Source organism: Myotis daubentonii, chromosome 10 (assembly GCF_963259705.1).
Source record: "Myotis daubentonii chromosome 10, mMyoDau2.1, whole genome shotgun sequence".
Lineage (NCBI taxonomy): Eukaryota > Metazoa > Chordata > Mammalia > Chiroptera > Vespertilionidae > Myotis > Myotis daubentonii.
In genome coordinates this window covers 69790791-69812417 of record NC_081849.1, presented here as the reverse complement: position 1 = coordinate 69812417, position 21627 = coordinate 69790791, and the positions used below count along the sequence as shown (strand labels likewise).

At 38.7% G+C, this 21627-nt stretch overlaps 1 protein-coding gene across 9 annotated transcripts in view; it reads right to left on the bottom strand.

Annotated features, from left to right (window-relative positions):
• Positions 1-21627, bottom strand: part of MAGI2 (membrane associated guanylate kinase, WW and PDZ domain containing 2) — a 1174807-nt gene that overhangs the window by 207253 nt on the left and 945927 nt on the right. For all 9 annotated transcript variants that reach the window (XM_059712711.1, XM_059712714.1, XM_059712712.1 and 6 more), the window contains one exon: positions 8924-9562. In XM_059712711.1, coding sequence (XP_059568694.1) covers positions 8924-9562 — 639 coding nt within the window. The remainder of the gene's footprint in view (positions 1-8923; positions 9563-21627) is intronic.

The following is a 21627-nucleotide window of genomic DNA, read 5'->3' as shown; positions in this document are numbered from 1 at the left end:
TTTTAATTTTTATGCCACTTGAACTTTATGATAAAGAGTTGAAAAAAATCACTTGTCTCTAGGGGACTTATGAAAGGAGAAGGATGGTATTTTTCCACTTCAGAATATATATGAAATCATAGTACATGCAAATAAATGCACGCTACTGATCAACATATAAAAGAAGCTTTGTTTTCAAGTGACCAAAACACAGATGTTGACTTGTCCCCAATTAGTTAATAAAATTTTTAAAACTGAGTTATTTTAAATGAACTTGATCACATTAACCCAAAATATATGATCCCGTTGCCAAGTGCAATGTTAAATTCTCAGCCCTCTCTTACTTAGTACATGACACAGTCATTCACATCTTCTATCTTGAAATATTTCCCTCCATAAAGCCACTCATTATCCCTCTCTCTTATTTCTCCTCCGTCCTCACAAGTCATGCTTTCTTAGTCTTTTGCTGGTCACTCTTCCTGACTTCTAAAACTGGAAGGTTTTATTCCTCAGTCCTCAGTCCTCAGAATGTTTCTCTTCTTTATTTATTCTCCTTACATGTTCTCATTCAGTCTCTAGCCTTAAATACCACCCACATTCTTTTGAAATATATTCAGAATTCATTTCCTGCTGCCTCTGCTTCTACCACCCTCTCCAATCTCTCTTCATCTTTTACTTGGATTGCTGTGAAAGCCCACTTACTCGTCTGCCTATTTCCAGATGTGCCTGCTAAGAGATTATTCTCCACACAGCAGCCACAGTAAGACTTTCCAAATGTTACATCACATCATTACTATGTTTAAAAACTCCACAAATGTCCCATTTCACTCAAAAATAAAATCTAAAGTCCTTCCTGTGGCCCATGGCTACATAAGACTCTGCATTACCTGCCTCCCTACAGCCCCAACAATGCCTCTGACCCATTTACCATTCCGTCTCTTCTGCACTCAGCCTCAGCCACAGGCGCTCCTTGCTGTTACTCAACTACTTCAAGCACAGTCCTGCCCTGGGCCCTTCCCTTTGCCTACAGTACTATTCCCTGGATTCCCACACAGCTTGCTCCCTTATTTTCTTTAGATCTCTGCACAGATGTCTTTCCTAACTACTCTTTTTATAAGAGAACTATCTTCCATGCCCATCATCTCCTTTCTTTTACGTTGTTTCTCAGTTTCTTTCATTCTCAGCTCCAAGATGTATTTCTTTGTTCATTACCTAATTTCCTACTAGGAGATAAGCTTCTGGAGGCAGGACTTTGTTTTGACTACTGCCATACTTCCAGCGCCTACACCAGTGCCCAGCACAGTAGATCCTCAACAAACACTTATTAAGTTAATAGAATGGAGGGAAAAATCCTGTTTGTCCAGGCAGAAGCCAGCCAAGCTTTCTGACACAGTGTGGAACTCACTGATATTACAGTCAGCAGAAATAGATTTCAGTTCTGTTTCTGCTACTTTTGAATAGTGCGACAACGGTTCTACGCCTATTTCCAGTACTCTGTCTCTCCCACCTTCAGGGTCACCATGCACCAGTTTCCTCTGTTGGTATATGTCATGTGAAATCAGTGGCATTTTCCATACTTAGGATGGGTTACCTTGTCATTGATATTTATTCATATTTCTAATATGTGTGGAACCATAAATTGCCTTTCCATGTGCCAAGACACATATTCATTGAACTTGGACCAATTACTTAACTCTGAGCCTACGTTTCTTTTCTTTTTTTAAAATATATTTTTATTGATTTCCGAGAAGAAGGGAAAGAGAGAGAGAGAGAGAGAGAGAGAGAGAGAGAAACATCAATGATGAGAGAGAATTATTGATTGGCTGCCTCCTGCACACCCCCTATTGGGGATATAGCTGGCAACCCGGGCATGTGCCCTTGATTGAAATTGAACCTGGGACCTTTCAGTCCACAGACTGATGTTCTATCCACTGAACCGAACCAGCAAGGGCAGTCTAAGTTTCTTTATCCATGAAAGTTGGGTTGAGAAGTGAAATGTGAGGAGACCCTTTGAATTTTAAAATGTATACTAATAATGACTTGAGTGTACCTCAAAAACCTAAAATAAATCACATTACAATGTCATTATAAAAAGATTGCATCTCATGCTTTGACATAATCAGTAGTCATAGAAGACATATCCAGGGTAGAGTATCTACTACATTTGTGACCCCAACCATTCTCTATTCCTGGGCACTAAGCAATGCCATATTTTCCAGACTCTTATGATTTGTAAGACCTATAATTGAGTCCTGGCTAATGAAATGTGGGAGGAAATGATGTTGAAGTCAGATTATATAATATTGATTATGGGCTATTCATTTTGACTTTCACCTAATCTCTCTGGATAGCACTCATTTCACATAACCAGTGCTTCTTTCTCTCTTAAAAATATTCCTGTATAAGATATTGCTAAATATTTTTTGAGCTGAAATCTCTTTTGATGATTTCTTAAGGCTTTTGTTGTGTGGTAATGCTAGTTTTAAAATTCAAAGTTCTTCTTTTAAAGTATTGTTTATAACTTTAACCAACTGGCTGCTTACATATTTCTTCAAAAAAGTAGTTTCAAAAAATAAATACTAAAATATTTAGGGTAAAGTGGAATGACATATGCAACTTAGTGTTAAATGGTCAGAAACACACACATGCATAGACACACACACACACACATGCATACACACTATTAAGGAAATGGAGCAAAATGCTAATAGCAATGTGGATAAATGGTATATGGTGTTCTGTGTACTATATTCATAATTTTTATGCAAATTTAAAACTATTGTATTGATTGATTTTAGAGAGGAAAGGAGAGAGAGGGAGAGAGAGAGAGAGAAACATTGATTTGTTGTTCCACTTATTTATGCATTCATTGACTGGTCCTCGTATGTGTCCTGACCTGGATCAAACCCACAACCTTGGCATACACAACCTTGGCATATCAGGACGATGCTTTAACCAACTGAGCTACCTGGGCAAGGCTGAAACTCTTTTAAAACAAATCTGCTTTAAGAAAAAATATTAGCATTATAAAAAAAATCAAAATCAATGCTTCTCATATATTTCTTTTAATATCTTCCCTGCAATTTAAAACTTGTGATATAATGTTTTTTGTATGATAATATGCTTTTTGAAAATTTAAAGCAGAGTTTTCTACATAGACACAATTCTCTGTGCCCATACATTTTATGCTTTGCCCTCAAACATAGCTCTGATGTAGTTTATGCTGCCTCTCGAATACTTTAAATTTTCTTTGAGTGTAAAAGAAAGAGATGTGCATTATTGATACCAGTTTATCATATTGTCAGTATAGAAAGGAATATTCTGATCTAGTGAAAACTCTTACGATTATGTTTTCTAGTAACATAAAAAAGTTTTAAAATACTGATCAACAGTGATTTATCGAAGGTTCTCAAATTAAATAGGGGGCTTTGTTGCATTTTTATATAAATAAGAGCACAATACCTGACAAGGATTGATTATAGTAATTACTCTGAAGTTGCTTTATTCCAGACATCAAACAGACTCCTTGCCCTGGCCAGTGTGGCTCAGTTGGTTGGAGCATCCTCCCATACACCAAGAGGTGACAGGTTCGACTCTTGTCAGGGCACATACCCAGGTTTCAGGTTTGACCCCCGGTCAGGGCACATGGAGGAGGCAACTGATCAAAGTCTCTCTCGTTCTCTCTCTCTCCTCTCTCTCTCTCCCTCTCTCTCTTTCTAAAATCAATTAAACAAACATACTAAAAACCCCACCTTGTTTAAAAAACAAACAAACAAACAAACAAACAAACAAACAAACAAACAAAAAACCCAGCCTCCTTGGATGGAAAGTGTAAAGATTTCTTATTCCATGCTAGGTTGAACACTGGCCAACAAACTATCTATACTAATAAAAGGGTAATATGCTAATTAGACCTGGAGACCTTCTAGATGTCCTTCCAGACAAAGCCATGGTGGTGGGGCCGAGGCAGAGGTGGTTAGGGGCAATCAGGTCAGGAGGAGAGGGCAGTTGGGAGTGATCAGGCTGGTGGGAGTGGGGGGGCAGTTGGGGGTGATCAGGCCTGCAGGGGGGACAGTTGGGGGTGATCAGGCCGGCAGGGGGGGCAGTTGAGGGCAAGCAGGCTGGCGGGGGGGGGGGGAGTTGGGAGAGTGCAGGTCATTCGGCAGAATGGTTAGGGTCGATCAGGCAGGCAGGCAGGTGAGCAGTTAGGAGCCAGCGGTCCCGGATTGCGAGAGGGATGTCCAACTGCCGGTTTAGGCTTGATCCCACAGAAATTGGTCCTAAACTGGCAGTCGGACATCCCCCAAGGGGTCCCAGATTGAAAAAGGTGCAGGCCGGGCTGAGGGACACCTCCCCGCGCCTGTGCACAAATTTTGTGCCAGGGGCCATTAGTTTATATATAAATTTGTGTATTTCTTGAGCTATTAAAATAGAAAAATAGTCAACCTAATGAAGAAATAGTAGTAATAAGAAATGAGAATAATAGAAATACTCTAAGTTAAAGTGGAAAATAAAAGAAAAAATAGAAAACACTTGATTTAATTATATTTAAATACATTTAAAATTATGACTAAAACAGAAAATTATGTAAGATAATATCAATTATGAAATTAAACTGAGGCAAGACAGAAACTCTAAGAAGATTAATTACTATGGGGAAAATAGAGAAAAGTTGTAAAATTCTCTCCCCCACCAACCAAACCCCAAATAACAATCACTTTGCCTTCTCCCTTCCTACTTGCATTCCTCTAATTTGTCTTATATAATACATTTAACTGTTATTTCTTGAACACTATGGATTAATATTGAAGAATATGGAAATTTATCTTAATCCTGGCTTATACCATCTCATTTTACACAGTTAAGTATAATACTAGCTTTCTATTTGACATCAATATTTATCAGGTTAAGTAAATATCCCACAATTCCTAATTCATTATGAATTTTTGTCAAAAATGTATAATGAATTTTATCAAAAACCAGAAATCTATGGACATGATTATTATTTTCTACTTTGACTATCACTTTGATGAACTGCATCAAGAGATTTATTATTGAACTATCCTTTCATTCCTGAAATAAACCATACTATGCTTATAAAGTTCTCCTTATTCTAATTTTATATGTAATTTTATATCAACATTAATATTTGACATTGGTCTAAAGTTTTTATTTTTCAGGTTCTGTTTTATTTTTTACTATCAGACTTTACTATTGAAGTTACAGTAGATGTTATAAAAGCAATCAATAGTTTTTCTTCTCTCGCTGCTTTAACATAATTTAAGTAGCATTGCAGTTATCATTCCTTGAAGGTATAATATAACACACTTTTGAAATTATCTAACTCTGGAGGGTTGGGTTGGGTTTGAGGTTTGGTTGTACAAGAGCAACGAGAGAGCGAATTCCTTTGTTTAGGGCATTATGTATTCCCAATAAATACACAAATGGGTGAAATGTTGAATAGGCATGTCACCAAAGAAGATATATGAGTGCTAATAAACACACGAAAAGGTTAGAGAAATATAAATTAAAACCATAAAGAGCATCACTATGCGCCCATTAGAATGACTATAATCAGAAAGACTGTGGATACCAAGTGTGGGAAACAATGGGCAAAATTGGAAATCTCATACATTGCTAGTGGATGTGTAAAAAGATATGGCCATTCTGGAAAACATTCTGGCAATTTCATAACAATTTAAATACATACTTGTCATATAACCCAGCAGTACCATTTCTAGGTATCTACCCAGAAAAAAGAAAATATATGTGCACACAAACACTTCTATCCAAATGTTCATAGCAACATTATTCATAAATGCCCCAAACTGAAAACAACCATCTATTGGTGAATGGATTAAAATAATTGGCATATCCATACAATGGAATACTGCACCAGCAATAAAAGAAGTAAACTAATCCTAAATGCATCAACATGGGTAAATCTTAACAGCACACTGCTAAGTAAAAGACTACATACAGCAATCCCACTTCTGGAAGCATACCCTAAGAAACACAAAACACCAATCAGAAAGAATACATGCACCCCTATGTTCATAGCAGCATAATTTACAATAGCTAAGATCTGGAAACAACACAACTGCTTATCAACAGATGAGTGGATTGAGAAGTTGTGGTCCATTTACACCATAGAATACTACGCAGCTATAAAAATGATGGATCTCTTATCCTTTGTGACAGCATGGATGGACCTGGAGAGTATTATGCTACGTGAAATAAGCCAGTTAAAGAAAGACAAACATCACATGATCTAACTTATATATGGAATCCAATGAACAAAATAAACTGATGAAAAAAATAGGTCCAGAGGCATAGATGCATAGAACAAAATGACAGATTTCAGAGGGGAGGTGTGTGGAGGGAATGGGAAGAGATTAACCAAATGACATATATGCATATATGCATAGCCCATGGACACAGAAAATAGGTTGGGGAAGGCCTGGGGAGGGGGATAAGGAGGGAGAAAATGGGGGACTTCTGTAATACTGTCAACAATAAAAATAAAGACTACATACTGTATGATTCCATTTATATAAAAAATGTCGAAAGACAAAACTGTTCAGAAAGCATATTAGCGATAATATGGGACTCGGTGAAATTGGGGTGATGGATGATCTAAGGATTATGGTGACTATTACACAACTATATTATTTTAGCAAAATTTACTCCTTATACACTTACAATTGGTGAATTTTATGGTGTATAAATTGAACCACAATGATGTGTATTAAAAGTAAAAACACTCTAGTAATCAAGATTTTAGAGCAAGACATATATATGTGTAATATTACCCCATTTATATTGAACATACTGTATTTATTCAAGTATTTTCTAGCTAAGAGTACAAAATTTCTGTATATATCCAAAAAACACGTTAGCCTCTGGAGGGAAAAACACTGAAAGTCTGGGACAGGAGAGAGTTACTTTTCACTTGATACCTTCTGACATTATTTGCTTAAAAAATTAAACCATGTACATTATTGCTTTTTAAATGAAAACATTCTAGTAAATAATTAAAACAAATGACCATGATCCTGTTGTAAGGACTCAGGCCCGTGAACCCGCTCTTGAAGATCGAGACTTATCTGAACGAGGCCTAAGCACTTATAAGTAGCCTCTACTAATATAATCAAAGTGCATTTCATCAAAAACCGTGGTGCTAATTCCTCTTAATTTCAGAGTGATGAGTATAAATTGCAGGAATTTGGGAAACACAAGAGGTTTTTTACTAGAAGTACTGTATTTTAAGCATCACATCCTGCAATTCTTTACTAGCCACCAAATAAAAACCATTTCCTCATGCCCAAACACAAATGCAAACAAAATGGAATATTTGAGTATTGAAAGGCAGGGGCGGGGTTGGGGAGGTCGGGGTGGGGGTGGGGGGGCAGAACAAGCTGATTGAAGGCACAAAACAAATGTTTTCAGTAAAGGTACTAATTGCAAAAATATAAATAAAATACATTACATAATAATATGTAATATATAATAAATATATATAAACACGTTAAAAATGCAGTTTTCCTATCACCCATGCCTTTAAAAAAGTCATCCTACATAATAAAAGGCTAATATGCAAATTCACCAAACTACGGAACTACCAGTCGCAATGACATGCACGGACCACCAGGGGGCAGGTGATCAATGCAGGAGCTGCCCCCTGGTGGTCAGTACACTGCCACAGGGGGAGCTCTGCTGAGCCAGAAGCCGGGCTCACCAGAGGGCTCATGGCTGGCAAGCGCAGTGGTGGTGGCAGGAGCCTCTCCTGCCTCTGTGGCAGCGCTGAGGACCCCTCAGGGGATGTCTGCCTGCCAGCTAAGCCACAGGTGGACATCCCCCGAGGGGTCCTAAACTGCGAGAGGGCACAGGCTAGGCTGAGGGACACCCCCGCCCCCCCACCACCCAGTGCATGAATGTCATGCACTGGGCCTCTAGTTATATATAAAATGTTTCCAAAGTTTTTTCTATGAATCGTACAGTGTACACTGCATATCGACTTTCAGTTACACTTTTTAATATCAAGAACCTGTTACAAAGATGTGATTTTCAATTGCATATTATGAAGGTATGACTTTCACTTATACTGTTTTTAGGTATCCTCTCTCTCTGTTGCCTCTCCTTCTTTCTCTCCCTTGTTTCGTAGATAATCAAGAGCAAAGTAGTAGAGATATGCTTAGCCCATCCCTTCCCCACAAAGTAGAAGAGAAAAACATCCAGAGTTCAGGGTTTCCACCACACTCCTCACTGCTCCCACCTAGAATAGGGCAGCCCGGCACTTCAGCCCTAACCGTGTTCCATAATGTCCTCCTCAGGCCCTGAAGGCACTAATGTGCAATTACTGCTGGAGCAGCCCCGATAGTAGTGGAGGAAGTGTCCTGAGCACTGCTGTTTACAACTCCGACAGGTTTTTCTACAGAGGCACAGCTCCCAGTGTCGTGATGGGGATTATCAAGACTCTACAAGGGCTTGGAAGGGGTTGAACCAGCTTCCATGTGCAAGCCTGGAATCCTAAGCACAAATCAGAGCTTTGATTCCACTGGAAAAATCAGTTTTTTAAAAAATTAAGTCAATGGGAAACCAGTTTGAGGTCTCTACAACTGAAACATTAACAAATTCGTGCACTATAATCCACTTATACGTGGGGATTCAATGTTTACCTTCCAAGTTCACAGCCCTATAAATTTGTAAGACTGAAAATACTATTTTTGTTGTGTTTAATATAAAATAGGGAAAGATATATTCTCAAAATTAAAAAAACCCCACAGCTTCCTGAACTCATGTTTTTCTGTTACTCTTTTTTTACCTTTATTTTTAAAAGTATGATTTCATTCAACTCCAGAGAGACTTCCACCGTTGCAATATTATTATGAAGGTCTTACTATTTTACTGCATACTTAATCACTGAGCCAGTTTTTTATCTTACCTCCTCGATGGATAATCAAAGAAGTCTCGCTTCCAATGGGACAGTCCTTAAGGATATCCACTACTTCCGTATGGCTCAGGTTCTGTACATTCTGCTGGTTGATCTCAACAATGAGGTCGCCTTCGCACAGGCCAGGGCATCCCTGAATGTCAAGTATCTGTTTCACCCGCTGTCCGGTCGGACTGTCGGCAATAGTGAAGCCAAAGCCCTGGGCACCTTTCACAATGGTTAAGGTCATGAGTTCAGCTTGGGTGGCCCCGGATGAAGCCATAGACACATTGTCGTCATGGACAGGCGGTGGGTACGTGCCATCGAGCTGCCCGTCTGCTGGCATGGAGTGCAAAGAATGAGGCGGCCGATCTGTTATGTCTGGAACCGACTGCGAGGTCCGAGAAATGTATTCCAAATACGTTTCATAGTTATGTCTGCCGTTGACCATGACTGGAGGTGGCCTCTCCATTATTGCAAGGGGTGGCACCAGGCTGTTCGCAGGATCTTCAGGGTCGAAGGGCAAAGGGTAGCCACGACACAACACCAGGCTGACACTCTGACCAATAGGAACCGACTGGAAAAGTTTGACGACGTCTGCATGGGTGTGTCCAAGGACACAAACTTCACTGATATAGACAATGACGTCACCTGCAAGGAAAAAAGAAAGAGGTGGACCATGTGAGGCAAGTCCAATTGATGTTGGCATAGAGAAATGGAATTATTTATGAGATTAGTGAAAGTGGTGTTGTCTTTCAGTAAGCAGTGAGGAAATCCATTAGAGTCATGTTTAAATGTACTGTAGGTGACTCAAGATTACAACAGGTCTGCCAACCCATGTACTGATCACATGCTGAAACAAAATGCTATATGGGTTGTTTGTGAAGTTCAGAAACAACTTCATATTCAGAAAGAAACTGTCAAAAAGAAAAGTTGGGAAGAATTTGTACCTTGAAGAAGCAGTCAGTCTATGCTTCCTTTTTCATTTTCAATTTCATCTTCACTGTATTTCTGTTAATAACATTTTCAAACTATTGAGAAGTGGTGGGCATAAGTTTTGCATGAAACCTTTGCAGCCCCAGTACACGGTTTTATTTTTGGTATCACTTCCTTTTTATCTTTTTTATAGAAGAGGAAAACATTTTGCCCATTTATATTTTTTATCTAGAGCAAGGTGTAATTGCAAAGGTTCCAGGCATACATGGGAAGAGGTCAAGAGCACAGTTACTGGAATCAGGGATCTGGGTCCATATCCTGGCTCTACTGCTTAGCAGATATGTCACACTGGGCAAATGACTTACCTGCTCCAGCCACAGTCCCTGATTTGTAAAGTTGTTGTGAGGAGGAAATGAGATAATGCAGAAAAAGTGCCTGGTACAGTGCCTGATGCATTGTGAGTGCACAGTACATGTGGAACATTATTAATGCTATTATTGCTAAAAAGAGGAGGGAGGAGATGTGGGACTCTGGCTTTCAAACAGGGAGCTGCCCTCGGCGCATCCTCTCCTCTCACAATGTTGGTATTTCTGTAGATCTTTTCAAAAAAGGCATTTGTCCTCTCGCCCAGTGAGTGAACACAGAATTACAGTAGCTTACTGGTTACAAGTTAACTTTATGACATAAAAAAATGCCCCAAATGCAAGTTACTCATTATAAAATATATTCAAACAAATATTACTCTTCCTTAAAATGTAGAAAAGTATGAGATAATTATTTTTTAAAAAATTCAATTATGTGTGAAGAACTTTATTTTTTGAGAACTGTTTTATCATGGATTAATATTTTTATCCTCATAAACCGTAATGTTTGAGAATTGAACTTGCAAATTGAGATTGTGCCTGACTATGCTGAGGAGTATGTGACAAATGAAAAGACGTGTTTTCACAGATTATCACATAAGCAACTCAACAGACATCAATTTATCAGGATCATTCAGAAATGGGTAGTATAAATGGCGAGGGATTTCATTCTAAGTCATCCTTGCCCATCAAAATTGCAAACACCAAAAATGAAAAAGAGTTGAACTTTCAGAATTCAATAATTTTCTGGCTTTTCTTAAGTGTCTGATATAAAATAATTTCTCTACTAACTACACTTAAATAATTCTGTGACTAAAACACTCCTGAGTAAAATGCCCTCAACAATATAGACTTGGTTAACACTCACTCTTTCCGAATGCTAGAGAATTGCTTAAAAACCCAAAGATAAGGAGACACAAAAGTCTAACACAAAAGTCTGCTCAGGGATCCAGGTTAGGTCTGATTCTAGAAAAAGTCACAGGCTATGCAGCTTCACTCTTCCATTATGTCCGTCAGGAAGGGTGCTGGTGCAAGGGCTGGGACACTGGACCAGGCAGGAATCAGGACTGAACTGGGATGGACGGCCTCCATCAAGATTCTTCACTAGACTGGGGGCAGCTGGGGATCATTTTCAACAGGTTCTGGTCATCCCAGTGAAGTAAGTGATCCAGAAAATTTTTTTCCTTCTGCCTTTTCTATTTTTAAAGTTATCATATATTTTACACATTAAGAGGTTGAAAGAATAATTAAGTACTTGTGTGTGGCCTCCCTACCATCAAGCAGAACACTGCTCATATTAGTTGAAGAGCCCAGGGTAGCACCCCTTTCCCACTTGTATCCCCTTCCTGCTCTCTCCAAAGGTAACCATTGTCCTGAGGTTTGTTCACATGCACGTTATGTTTTTATGACATATCTAGGTGCCCATAAATAATATTCCTAAGTAATATTTAATCCCTGAATAATAATATCCCTAAAATACGATTTTGCATCTCTTAAACCTTTTGTAAGTGATATACATATTAATCTTCTGTAATTTCCCTCAAAATATATTTGTGATATTTATCTATTTTGAAACCTGTACCTCAGATTCATTCATTTTCATTGCAATGTGGTATCTATTGAATGACTACATCACTACTAATATTCATTCATTCTTCTGTTAAGGGACCCTGGGGTTCTGGTGACTATTTGGTTAAGATAACTCTGCTATGAACCTCTTTCCCTGGCCCTTGTGCACATATAGAGGGTTTCTCTGAGTTTGAACTTTGGCATAAAACTGCTGGGCAGAAGCCACATGCATCATCTTTGTTAGACAATGGCAAATGGCTGACAAAATAGGTCAAATCAATTTACACTCCCATCAAAATTTTTATTACTTCCCAACCGACACAGTACTTGGCATTTTCAAACTGAATTTTTGCTAATCTAATGAGTGTGAGCATGGTTTTAATTTGCATCTCCACATTGCTAGTGAGGGTGAGCAGCTTCTCATATGTTTTTTGGTCATTTGTGTTTTCTTTGTATTGCATCTCATTTCTCCTATTTGGATAGTTTTTGTTGATTTGTTAGTTTTTTAACACAGTGACTATTTTTCTGTCAATCTCCATTCTTAATCTTCATGATGTGGTAGACATTACATGGGTTAGGGAGTCAGAGGCCTTTGGTCTGATTACCAGCTCCACACTTACTAGCTGTGTGGCGTTCAAAACGAACTTAAATCCTCTGTGACTCGGGTTCTACAGAAGTAATGAGGAACAATAACAATGGCAACTTACTGATCTAAGGGAAACAACAAATGAGATCATGCAGGTGAGAGGGTTTGTAAACTATAAATTGTTATGCAAAGGATGATTGCTATTTCAGTAATCACTATCTTTCCTTGGTTACTTGCTTCTATAAAACCAGGAGAGTCCCACCAAGATATTCCCACCATAGTCATAATCAAGGATGAGTATTGGTTTCTGAGTGAGCAAGTCAAAGGCAGGAGGGTAACAAATCACACTATCTTCTAAGGTTCTCCCTCACTTTTTTTTTTTAAATATATTTTATTGATTTTTTACAGAGAGGAAGGGAGAGAGATAGAAAGCTAGAAACATCGATGAGAGAGACATCAATCAGCTGCCTCCTGCACATCTCCCACTGGGGATGTGCCCGCAACCCAGGTACATGCCCTTGACCGGAATCGAACCTGGGACCTTTCAGTCCGCAAGCCGATGCTCTATCCACTGAGCCAAACCGGTTTCGGCGAAGGTTCTCCCTCACTTTAATCACTGTTAATAAACTCCCAGTCCCCAAGCACGCTTTATCCTTCCCTCTGCTATGCCAGAAATTCATGGGATGGGGGGCGGGGGGAGGGAGGGGAGGATGGAATTAAGGTAATGTTCAAAGTCCTCAAGGTTCCCTGCCAGGTTTAAAGGGTAGTTATTTGAATTATAGTGATTAATGTTACCTATTTTTTGAGTTTTAATGTAATCTTGCTATTTAGAACCAGAATGAGAGATCTACTCATGGTTCGAATAAGACTGCCTTTTATAATTTATGGATATTTTCCACTTGGTGCAATTTTTCAAGTCATCAAGCAAGCGAGTGATAAAGAGCCTTGCAACAATCCCTTTGTGGAGTTACACAGGTTTCTGAATGTAAAAGATGAGTGGTCCGTTATCAGAGTTAAAACTATCTAACAACTTGGCTGCATTCAACTGCTCACTTTAAAAAACACATAGATGCCTAGACATGCGTCATGCCAAAATTGTTGTAGGTGGGGATGTAAGCAAACATTTGCTTGTTCAGATAGAACTGATTGGGGAGGATATTTATAGGCTGTGCTGGGTGAATGTCATTTACATGTTGTGAAATAAAAATATGAGCCACCTGGTATATGTCATCCGATGGTGCCAGGCCAAGTCCTGGGACAGTCTGGGCTTAAGAGCACAAAGGGACGAATTGGAAAAGAATCATTTGATCTATCTTTCAATTTATCCTGTTATAAGTGGGAATTAAAATATCTCCCCTCTTTTCTCTTTCACAGAATGATAATGAGATCATGTTTGTGAAAACTTTTAATTTTACCAAGGAAAGGTTTTCCATTAAAATAAGATGGGGCAGCCCCGGCTGATTTGGCTCAGTGGATAGCGTGTCAGCCTGCAGACTGAAGGGTCCCGGGTTTGATCCCAGTCAGGGCACATACTCGGGTTGTGGGCTCGATCCCCAGTGTGGGGTGTGCAGAAGGCAGCCGATTAATGATTCTCTCTCATCACTGATGTTTTTTTCTCTCTCTCTTCCTTCCTCTCTGAAATCAATAAAAATATATTTAAAAAAATAAAAGATGAGGCATTTCTTTTGAAAGCCAAGCACACATTTTCATTGCCGCATTGCCTGCAAGGTTACCTTGTTTCCTATATGGCCATTCAGTTTGGGCCATCTTAAGGTCAGATGGTTTTAGGGCTGCTGACATCAAGCCTATTGGTTAAATTTAGTGTGACTGATGAGCTGGGCATCCCCATAGGCTGGTCTCATAATGACCCGATTCCCGTTTATGGGAAGGAGCAAGGAAATGAGACTGAATCTGATAAAGCAGAAGGTTTCAAACAGCCTGACCTGACTCTATGGGAATATTTTCTAAGATAACTGGTTTCTTTCTTAGTTATGGAAATAAAAGTATAATATTGGCTACCTTTTGGGTACTTCATCATTTTGGGTAAAACAGGGCTCTCTTAAGGCATTGCTTAAAATGGATTTATTTTTATGCCTCTTTTCACATATTCGACTCACTGTGGTCTGCAGAATCTTCACCACAGCTTCTCCCATTGACCACTTGCAGTCTGTCTTCCTTGGCTTACCACCTTGGACCAGACAAGAATGAATTACTGCACACTTCACTCTCATCCGATAGTCCCCTCGAGTAAGTTCAGACTATTCAACTTTTAGACCTACTGTGTAACACTCTTTGCCAAAAGTCTTTCCAACTTCTTTTTGTCTTCACCACCCAATAAGTTACCATTCTTATAAATACAGAATCTTTACTGGTCACAATTTACAGGTGGCTACTTGCCTTTTAGTTGAGTCCTGCTGTTCCTCCACCCTCAAGTGCACTTCTTTACTGTGTGTAACTTTGTCCCAACCAGATAATCTCTTTCCTTACCTCTTCAAAGATATCTTTGGTCATTCCTACTCAGACTGTTCCTATCTGCTGTTTGTGACTACAAATTTCTCTCAGACCTTATTCCTTTGTGGGAGTTTTCTACCTGTTCCAAGTTTTCTCCACAAAATGTACAGAGTATCACTACTATGTTGAGAACTCTTTATTCAGGTATTTTGGATAAATTCCTACTGAATAAAGGATAGAGAGATTTAGACAGAGGAAGACTAGAATATATGTCATAGCTAAATTTACTGCATTTAGTGTTTCTAACTTCTATTATGGCCAAGTCACATAGAATATATTATATATATATATATATATATATATATATATATATATATATATATATATATATATATATATATATAGTGATTTTAGAGAGGAAGGGAGAGGGAGAGAGATAGAAACATCAACGATGAGAGAGAACCATTGATCAGCTCCTTCCTGTAGGCCTCACACTGAGGATCAAGCCTGCAGATCAGGTATGTGCCCTAATGGGGAATCTAACTCCTGGTGCATAGGTCAATGCTCAACCACTGAGCTATGCTGACTGGGCAAGTTATATAGATTTTTTGCTAAAAGAAACAAAATTCTCACAGACTATTTCCATCCTATTAATTACATGTATTTTACATTGAAAAATTACTAATTTTAATTTCCTCTCCAGCTAATAAGATTTGATGGACTTTTATTTTTTGAAGCTTGTATTAGTTTGTGTTTTATAGTAATACTAATAATACTAATAATATATCATTTTAGTATAATAGGCAATTTTATTATAATATTGAATATTAATTTTCACTGTATTCTACAACCCCTGGAAACATAATAATATTTCATGTTTACTTTTGGGGGTGTGCTATACATCACTTCAATTAAAAGTTATAAGACACAGGACAAAATGCCTTCATCAGAAACATTTTAGTTTATTAATTCTTATGTGCTACATTAGAAATGACATTGTGAATGAAAATGAGGTGAATCAAGCTGTAGTACTAAAATGAGGTTCAGATAATGTTTTAACTATTTTTCCCTAGATTATGAGACAAACTGTGGTATGATGGAGGGAGTGCTGATGCAGGTGTCAGGAGATTTATGTTCTTGTGCCAAGCATGCCGATAATTAGTGCTGTCAACACATCTCTGGGTCTTATTCCTCATCTATTCATTGATTTATTCATTCAAGATTTATTATACTCAACTGCTACCGGGTCAGGCACTATGTTATGAAAAGAAGAGGTTTGACCCAGATGGTCCCTAAGGTATTGTCTTTACTCTGACATTCTAGGACAAAGGCTCTCTTAGACACCTCTTCATTTGGTTCCTTTCTTTCTTTTCCTACTTCCCCCACCTGAGGACAAGACCTTGCCATCTACTATTCGCACTTCTGCAACCGTCTTAGCTGGTCTTCCAGATGTCATCGCAGAAAAGACTAGGGAAGAAGGAGAGGGGAGCCTAGCAAATGGCATAAACCAACAACCCCATGGGACTATTGGGTTCCCTGGTCTCACTCCATTGACATTGCTAATAACCCCCCCTCCTCGTCAGGACTGGCTGAGGAACCAGGCGTGTCAAGGGCATCAGTGCCAATGGCTCTGAAGTGCTGGACATTGCCTTACACCTGCTTCCCTGTCAGTGCATCCTCCATACCATACTCTCTAATGCTCTTTCTACTTAAGTTCTTCAGTGCCTGCTCACAGAGAGGGAACCAAGTCAAAATTCTCTCTGAGCATAGAAGGCTCTCAGTCTACATTTTCAGCATCTCCTGTCTCTCCCCAGCCTACTCTGCTTGGGTTGGTCTAAGGCAGCCGTGGGCAAACTACGGCCCGCGGGCCAGATTCGGCCGGTTTGAAATGAATAAAACTAAAAATAAAAAAAAAGACTGTACCCTTTTATGTAATGATGTTTACTTTGATTTTATATTAGTTCACACAAACACTCCATCCATGCTTTTGTTCCGGCCCTCCGGTCCAGTTTAAGAACCCATTGTGGCCCTCGAGTCAAAAAGTTTGCCCACCCCTGGTCTAAGCTCTGGGCCGTGCCCCTAACACATGTGATGTTCTTTCCAGCTTCCTGCTTCTCCTCTTCCTTTGTCCCCATTAAAGCCGCCCTGAGGCCAGCTTCATATTTGTGACCATCTTTCTGACCACCTCCTATTGCTGAGCGTTAATTACTTCTTGTGCGTTACTCTTCCTGACGGCTCAATCCTTCAATCCATTTAACCCCATTAACAGCTCCGGGAGTTTCTCTGACCATAGTGACTACCATTTTAACATATTGAATATTTACCTGGCATTTACAAACTCCATCTCTCTAATCCTTACAAAATCCATAGGAGACAGGCATTGCTATCTGGACTTTACACATGTGGAAACTGAGTCAAGGATAAGTTAACTTCTCTAGGGGCACATTGATAATTAGGTGAGATTCAGGAACTGAACCCAAGACTTCACCATGAATCTTAAAAACTTCAAACACTCCAGGACTTATTTTGACTTGGGCCTCTTTTGTGTTCCTCAAATCATATGAGTCAGAATGCTGGGTACAATGCCTTTTATTCCTGAATATGAATATCGGGAGATGAACTGCAATATATTTTTAATTAGCTAAATTAATGGAGGGAAGCAGTGAAGCAAGTAATTGCAAACAGGGGAATGCATTACAACGTCCCAGTCCACTTTCTGCAGTCCTCCAAAATACACTGTTTGGCAGAGGCTTCGAGAATGCTGAGGTAAAGAAATGACAGGGTACTGGACCCCACAAAACTCTGTAACTATCATGAAACATAAGCTCTGGTATAAATTATTTCAATAGTTGTGTGACCTTGGCTAAGCCATTTAACTTTTCTTGGTCTAGTTTCCTGTCATGTAAAATGGAGAAGTCAGAAAAGATCATCTCTAAGGTACAGCTAGCAGAGTTACTACATCTGGCGAGAATGTGGAAAGCTCTCCTTCTGCATTCATACAAGGCATCGGGCAATTTCCGTGATGCAATTAAACAGGTAAGTGACGGCACTCTGGGACTTCACCCCAGGGTTCCTTGATTTTCTGTAAAAGCAGCCAGTTCCTCCAGCACTCTTTCTATAGGCAGAAGGACACCAGGATGTCGGCATAGTCACATATTTCTCAAAAGAATGAAAGACTACTTAATCACATTTTATGATTTCATCTTTGTGACCCGGTGCAGATGCCTAATTAAGATGCCTCGTTAAAAAAAAAAAAAATTATGCTTAATCAGCAAGCATCCAACAATTACTCCCTGGCAGATGTGAATTAGTCTGCCGATCTATTTACATTTCTTTTGTGTTTGGCATCGAGTAGTAAGATATATTTAAACATTTGCATTTTACTCTGTTGGAAAGGAGGGAAAAAAACACATTCTAAGAGAATCTAAAGGCACTGATTATTTGCTGATCGGGCAAAGATGAAACAACACATTCAGTTGAAACTAAGTAGAGCCACAGAAAAGAAAGCACAAAGGGCCGCTTCTTGCAAAGCTCCAGAGCAGAGGACTTCTACATAGCCTGCGCATTTTAGGATCAATAGGGTAAAATGGCCAGTGAATTCTCCATTTCTCTCAAACAATGTAATGAATTTTAAACACCAAAAAAAAAAAATGACTCCTAGGTTTTCAAAGGGACTCTTTAAAAATGAGACTAGGTCCCTGTATCTAAACAGAACTTAATGATTGCACCAGAAGAAAATAAAAACGAAAGTCTTTAAAAAAATGTCTTAAAGCCCTTGGCAGGACATGAGAGCTTCTGAGAGCCAGATAAAAACATTTTAGAGTTCTCCTGTGCTCTCCTATGTGTTAGGGACACACATGAGGGCAGAGTCATCACAGAAACATTCGCAATCACACACAGCTCCCCATGGAAACTTGAGCTACAGAAGTAGCTTGTAGGAAAGAGTAATTATTTGACACGGACATTAAGCACTGTGCATGCTTATTTTCAAACAGCATTAACTGTATTCCTAAACAAGCGTAATTTTTTTTTTTTTACAAAATGGCTCTAAGAGGACAGCGTAGCATGACCCATCACCATCTTCTGACCTTACTCCAACTCCTGAAATGCTGGTGGACAGCTGGCCGGGGTGGAGCAGGAACTGCTCACAGACATGCTTTCCAACAGTTTATTCTCTCTACTCGCAACTGTCAACTGCCAGACATTCTGAGAGAGCAAGAAAAATGAATAACAAGGAGATAGAGAGAGAGAGTGGGAGAAGAAAAGATTGGTGCATTCATTTCACTTCTGATTTCTGCCTCCTATAAAGTTTGTTTCCTTGAATTGCATTTGAAAAAAATATGCTATTTGCTCCAATGTGAGCTGAGCGCTGACTTTGAGTATGTAGATGGGGTGGGGATGTCTATATTGGGGAGGGGGCTGCCAAGCCAGGGAAGCTCTTGCCTCTAGATCTCTGTCACCCCATGTGGTATTTCTGGAAAGGGTTTGGCTAGTGCTTCTATTGCTAGCCAATCAAGCATCCTCAACTGGTAGTGTAACAGATTAGCTTATGTTGAGCTCCTCTTTCCCTCCCTTCATGTGAAAAATTACAGAGCCCTGCTGCTAGGGTTCTGAACTGGAGCAGCATTAAGTTGCTGAGCTTCATCAAATAGCTGGCAGAAGGAACAAACGTGCAGTGCTAAAAATGTGACTGTGTATTTGGATAGTGCACACACACTGGTCCAAGATTGGATGAGAGAGATCTTCTAACTTGTTAAGAGGAAAACAGGCTTGTCAGATGTGCATCTTCCCTGACAGACTTTGATTGTTCAAACTTGGATGCTTTTTTTTTACAATTTCAGTTTCTGAAGGAGCAATATTTTATACAAGTATCAAGGAGTCAGCCTTCCCTTTGGGCCATATACACCAGAGATTGCAAATTACAAATCCCTCATACACATGGTGAAGGGGAAGTAAAATTTTCTTTGGATGTATTGAAATTTTGGAATCCAGAGAAAGATAGTTATTATTTCTTTGATTATACTGGAGAAAAAGGGAAATCAGTATCATATCTTATAATATTAGGCATCAGAACATCTTCCATAGGGTGTACATATCTCATCACTCCCCTCGCCATGCTAGATAGCTACTATATACACAGATCCTTATGGGGAAGACTACTCCAGGAAAAGATGCAGCAATTTCCCTGCAGACAATGGGAGATTCTTCTAGTCTCAGATACAACAGACAAATGGCACAGAGAAAAATAATCGAATTCCCTGCTGTTTCCAATGTTACAGTTATTAAACTGTACTGAAGCTGATTGGATAAGTTAGCAAAGAATCATCATCAAAGATTTTAGGTTGTCCCCTTGTACTACCACTATTGAACATGTACCTATGTGAATATATGTGTGACATATCCACATTTATATGCTAATTTTTCATTCAAAGTTTATGCTACATTTCACATTTCAGCCAAATATAGTTAATGATAGTCAGAAACAATGAACTTTTCTTGCTTTTTAAACTTGATTTTTGCAATAATTTTATAATGGTAGCATTAGCAATTTATTTTATTTCAAGTTCCTGTAAATCATAGTAAAATGCAAAAATTATAACCATATTGTTCCAGATGAATCAATTGAAAAGTGAAAATTTTATATAGTCTCTTGATTTTTTGGGGGGGCGGGGGTCTAAATAATGTAAAATCCACCCAATAAATCTTTTCTACCAAATAAATGCATTGTTAGAGGTCACAGAGCAATCAGTAAATTGGCTAATAATTGCTACTATTCATGTGCTAAGAATGATAAACTGTGTTCCAAGAACACTGCCAAGTGCTCTAGAGACTTAATCTCATTTAATTCTTGAACTAACCTAATGGAGAATATACTATCCCCGTTTTGTAGATGTGATTGTGTTTGAGAGGCCACATACCACAAATACAAAGTAGGAGAGCTGCCCTGTCTCTGCTGTGTTTGTGGTTACTTTCAGGCTGTTTTCTAATTATGTGGATGTTTGGTTCTACATATTTATAAAATTTCAAGGTTCATTTCATCTATTTATTTGGCACTTAAGAATTAGGCTACATTAATCACCTGAAATTTTTGATTGCCTGAGTTGAACAGATATTTTGGCATATAAACACACATGATATCTTATCATGGCACACCAGCCTTGTTTTTATTCACAAGTTCTAGCCCACATGAAGAAATTACCCAGTGACAGAATTTGAATGGGCTAGTAAGCTTGCCCAAGCAAATAAAAACAAAATGAAGACAGAAAGCCAAGCTACCAAAGAGGACTGCTGGGGATACAACTTCAAGGTCATAAACATCTAATAAATACAATAAATCCAAAATAAGACATTATTTTCGGGTGTTTTATGAGTTTAAGCTTTGAAAAATCCGGCTTTTGTGCATTCTAAAAGGCACTGGCATTCAGATAGAATAATTCTAGAAGAATTATTATGAACTGTTTATCCCAGTTAACTAAAATCAGGGTGAATACTTTTAAGGGACCCAAATATGGAAGGAACAATTAGCTCATTAGCTAATTGTAAATGAGTCAGTTTCTTTGGTTCTAGAATTTATAATAGATATACTAGATCTCTTTTTTTTTTGTACGCCGTATTTCCAATTTTAGTTATAAAGACATGCTTACTTTTTTAAATAAACAGTAACCAATGATTGTTGAAGGCATGTGATTGTTACCCATTTCCATTTTGAATTCCACTCATGAAACTGACACAGAGAAAGCAGAGAGCCATACTTCACATCCTAATTACTGGCTTTTGGAAGCAAAAGATCTAAGAATCTAGTCAATGAATAA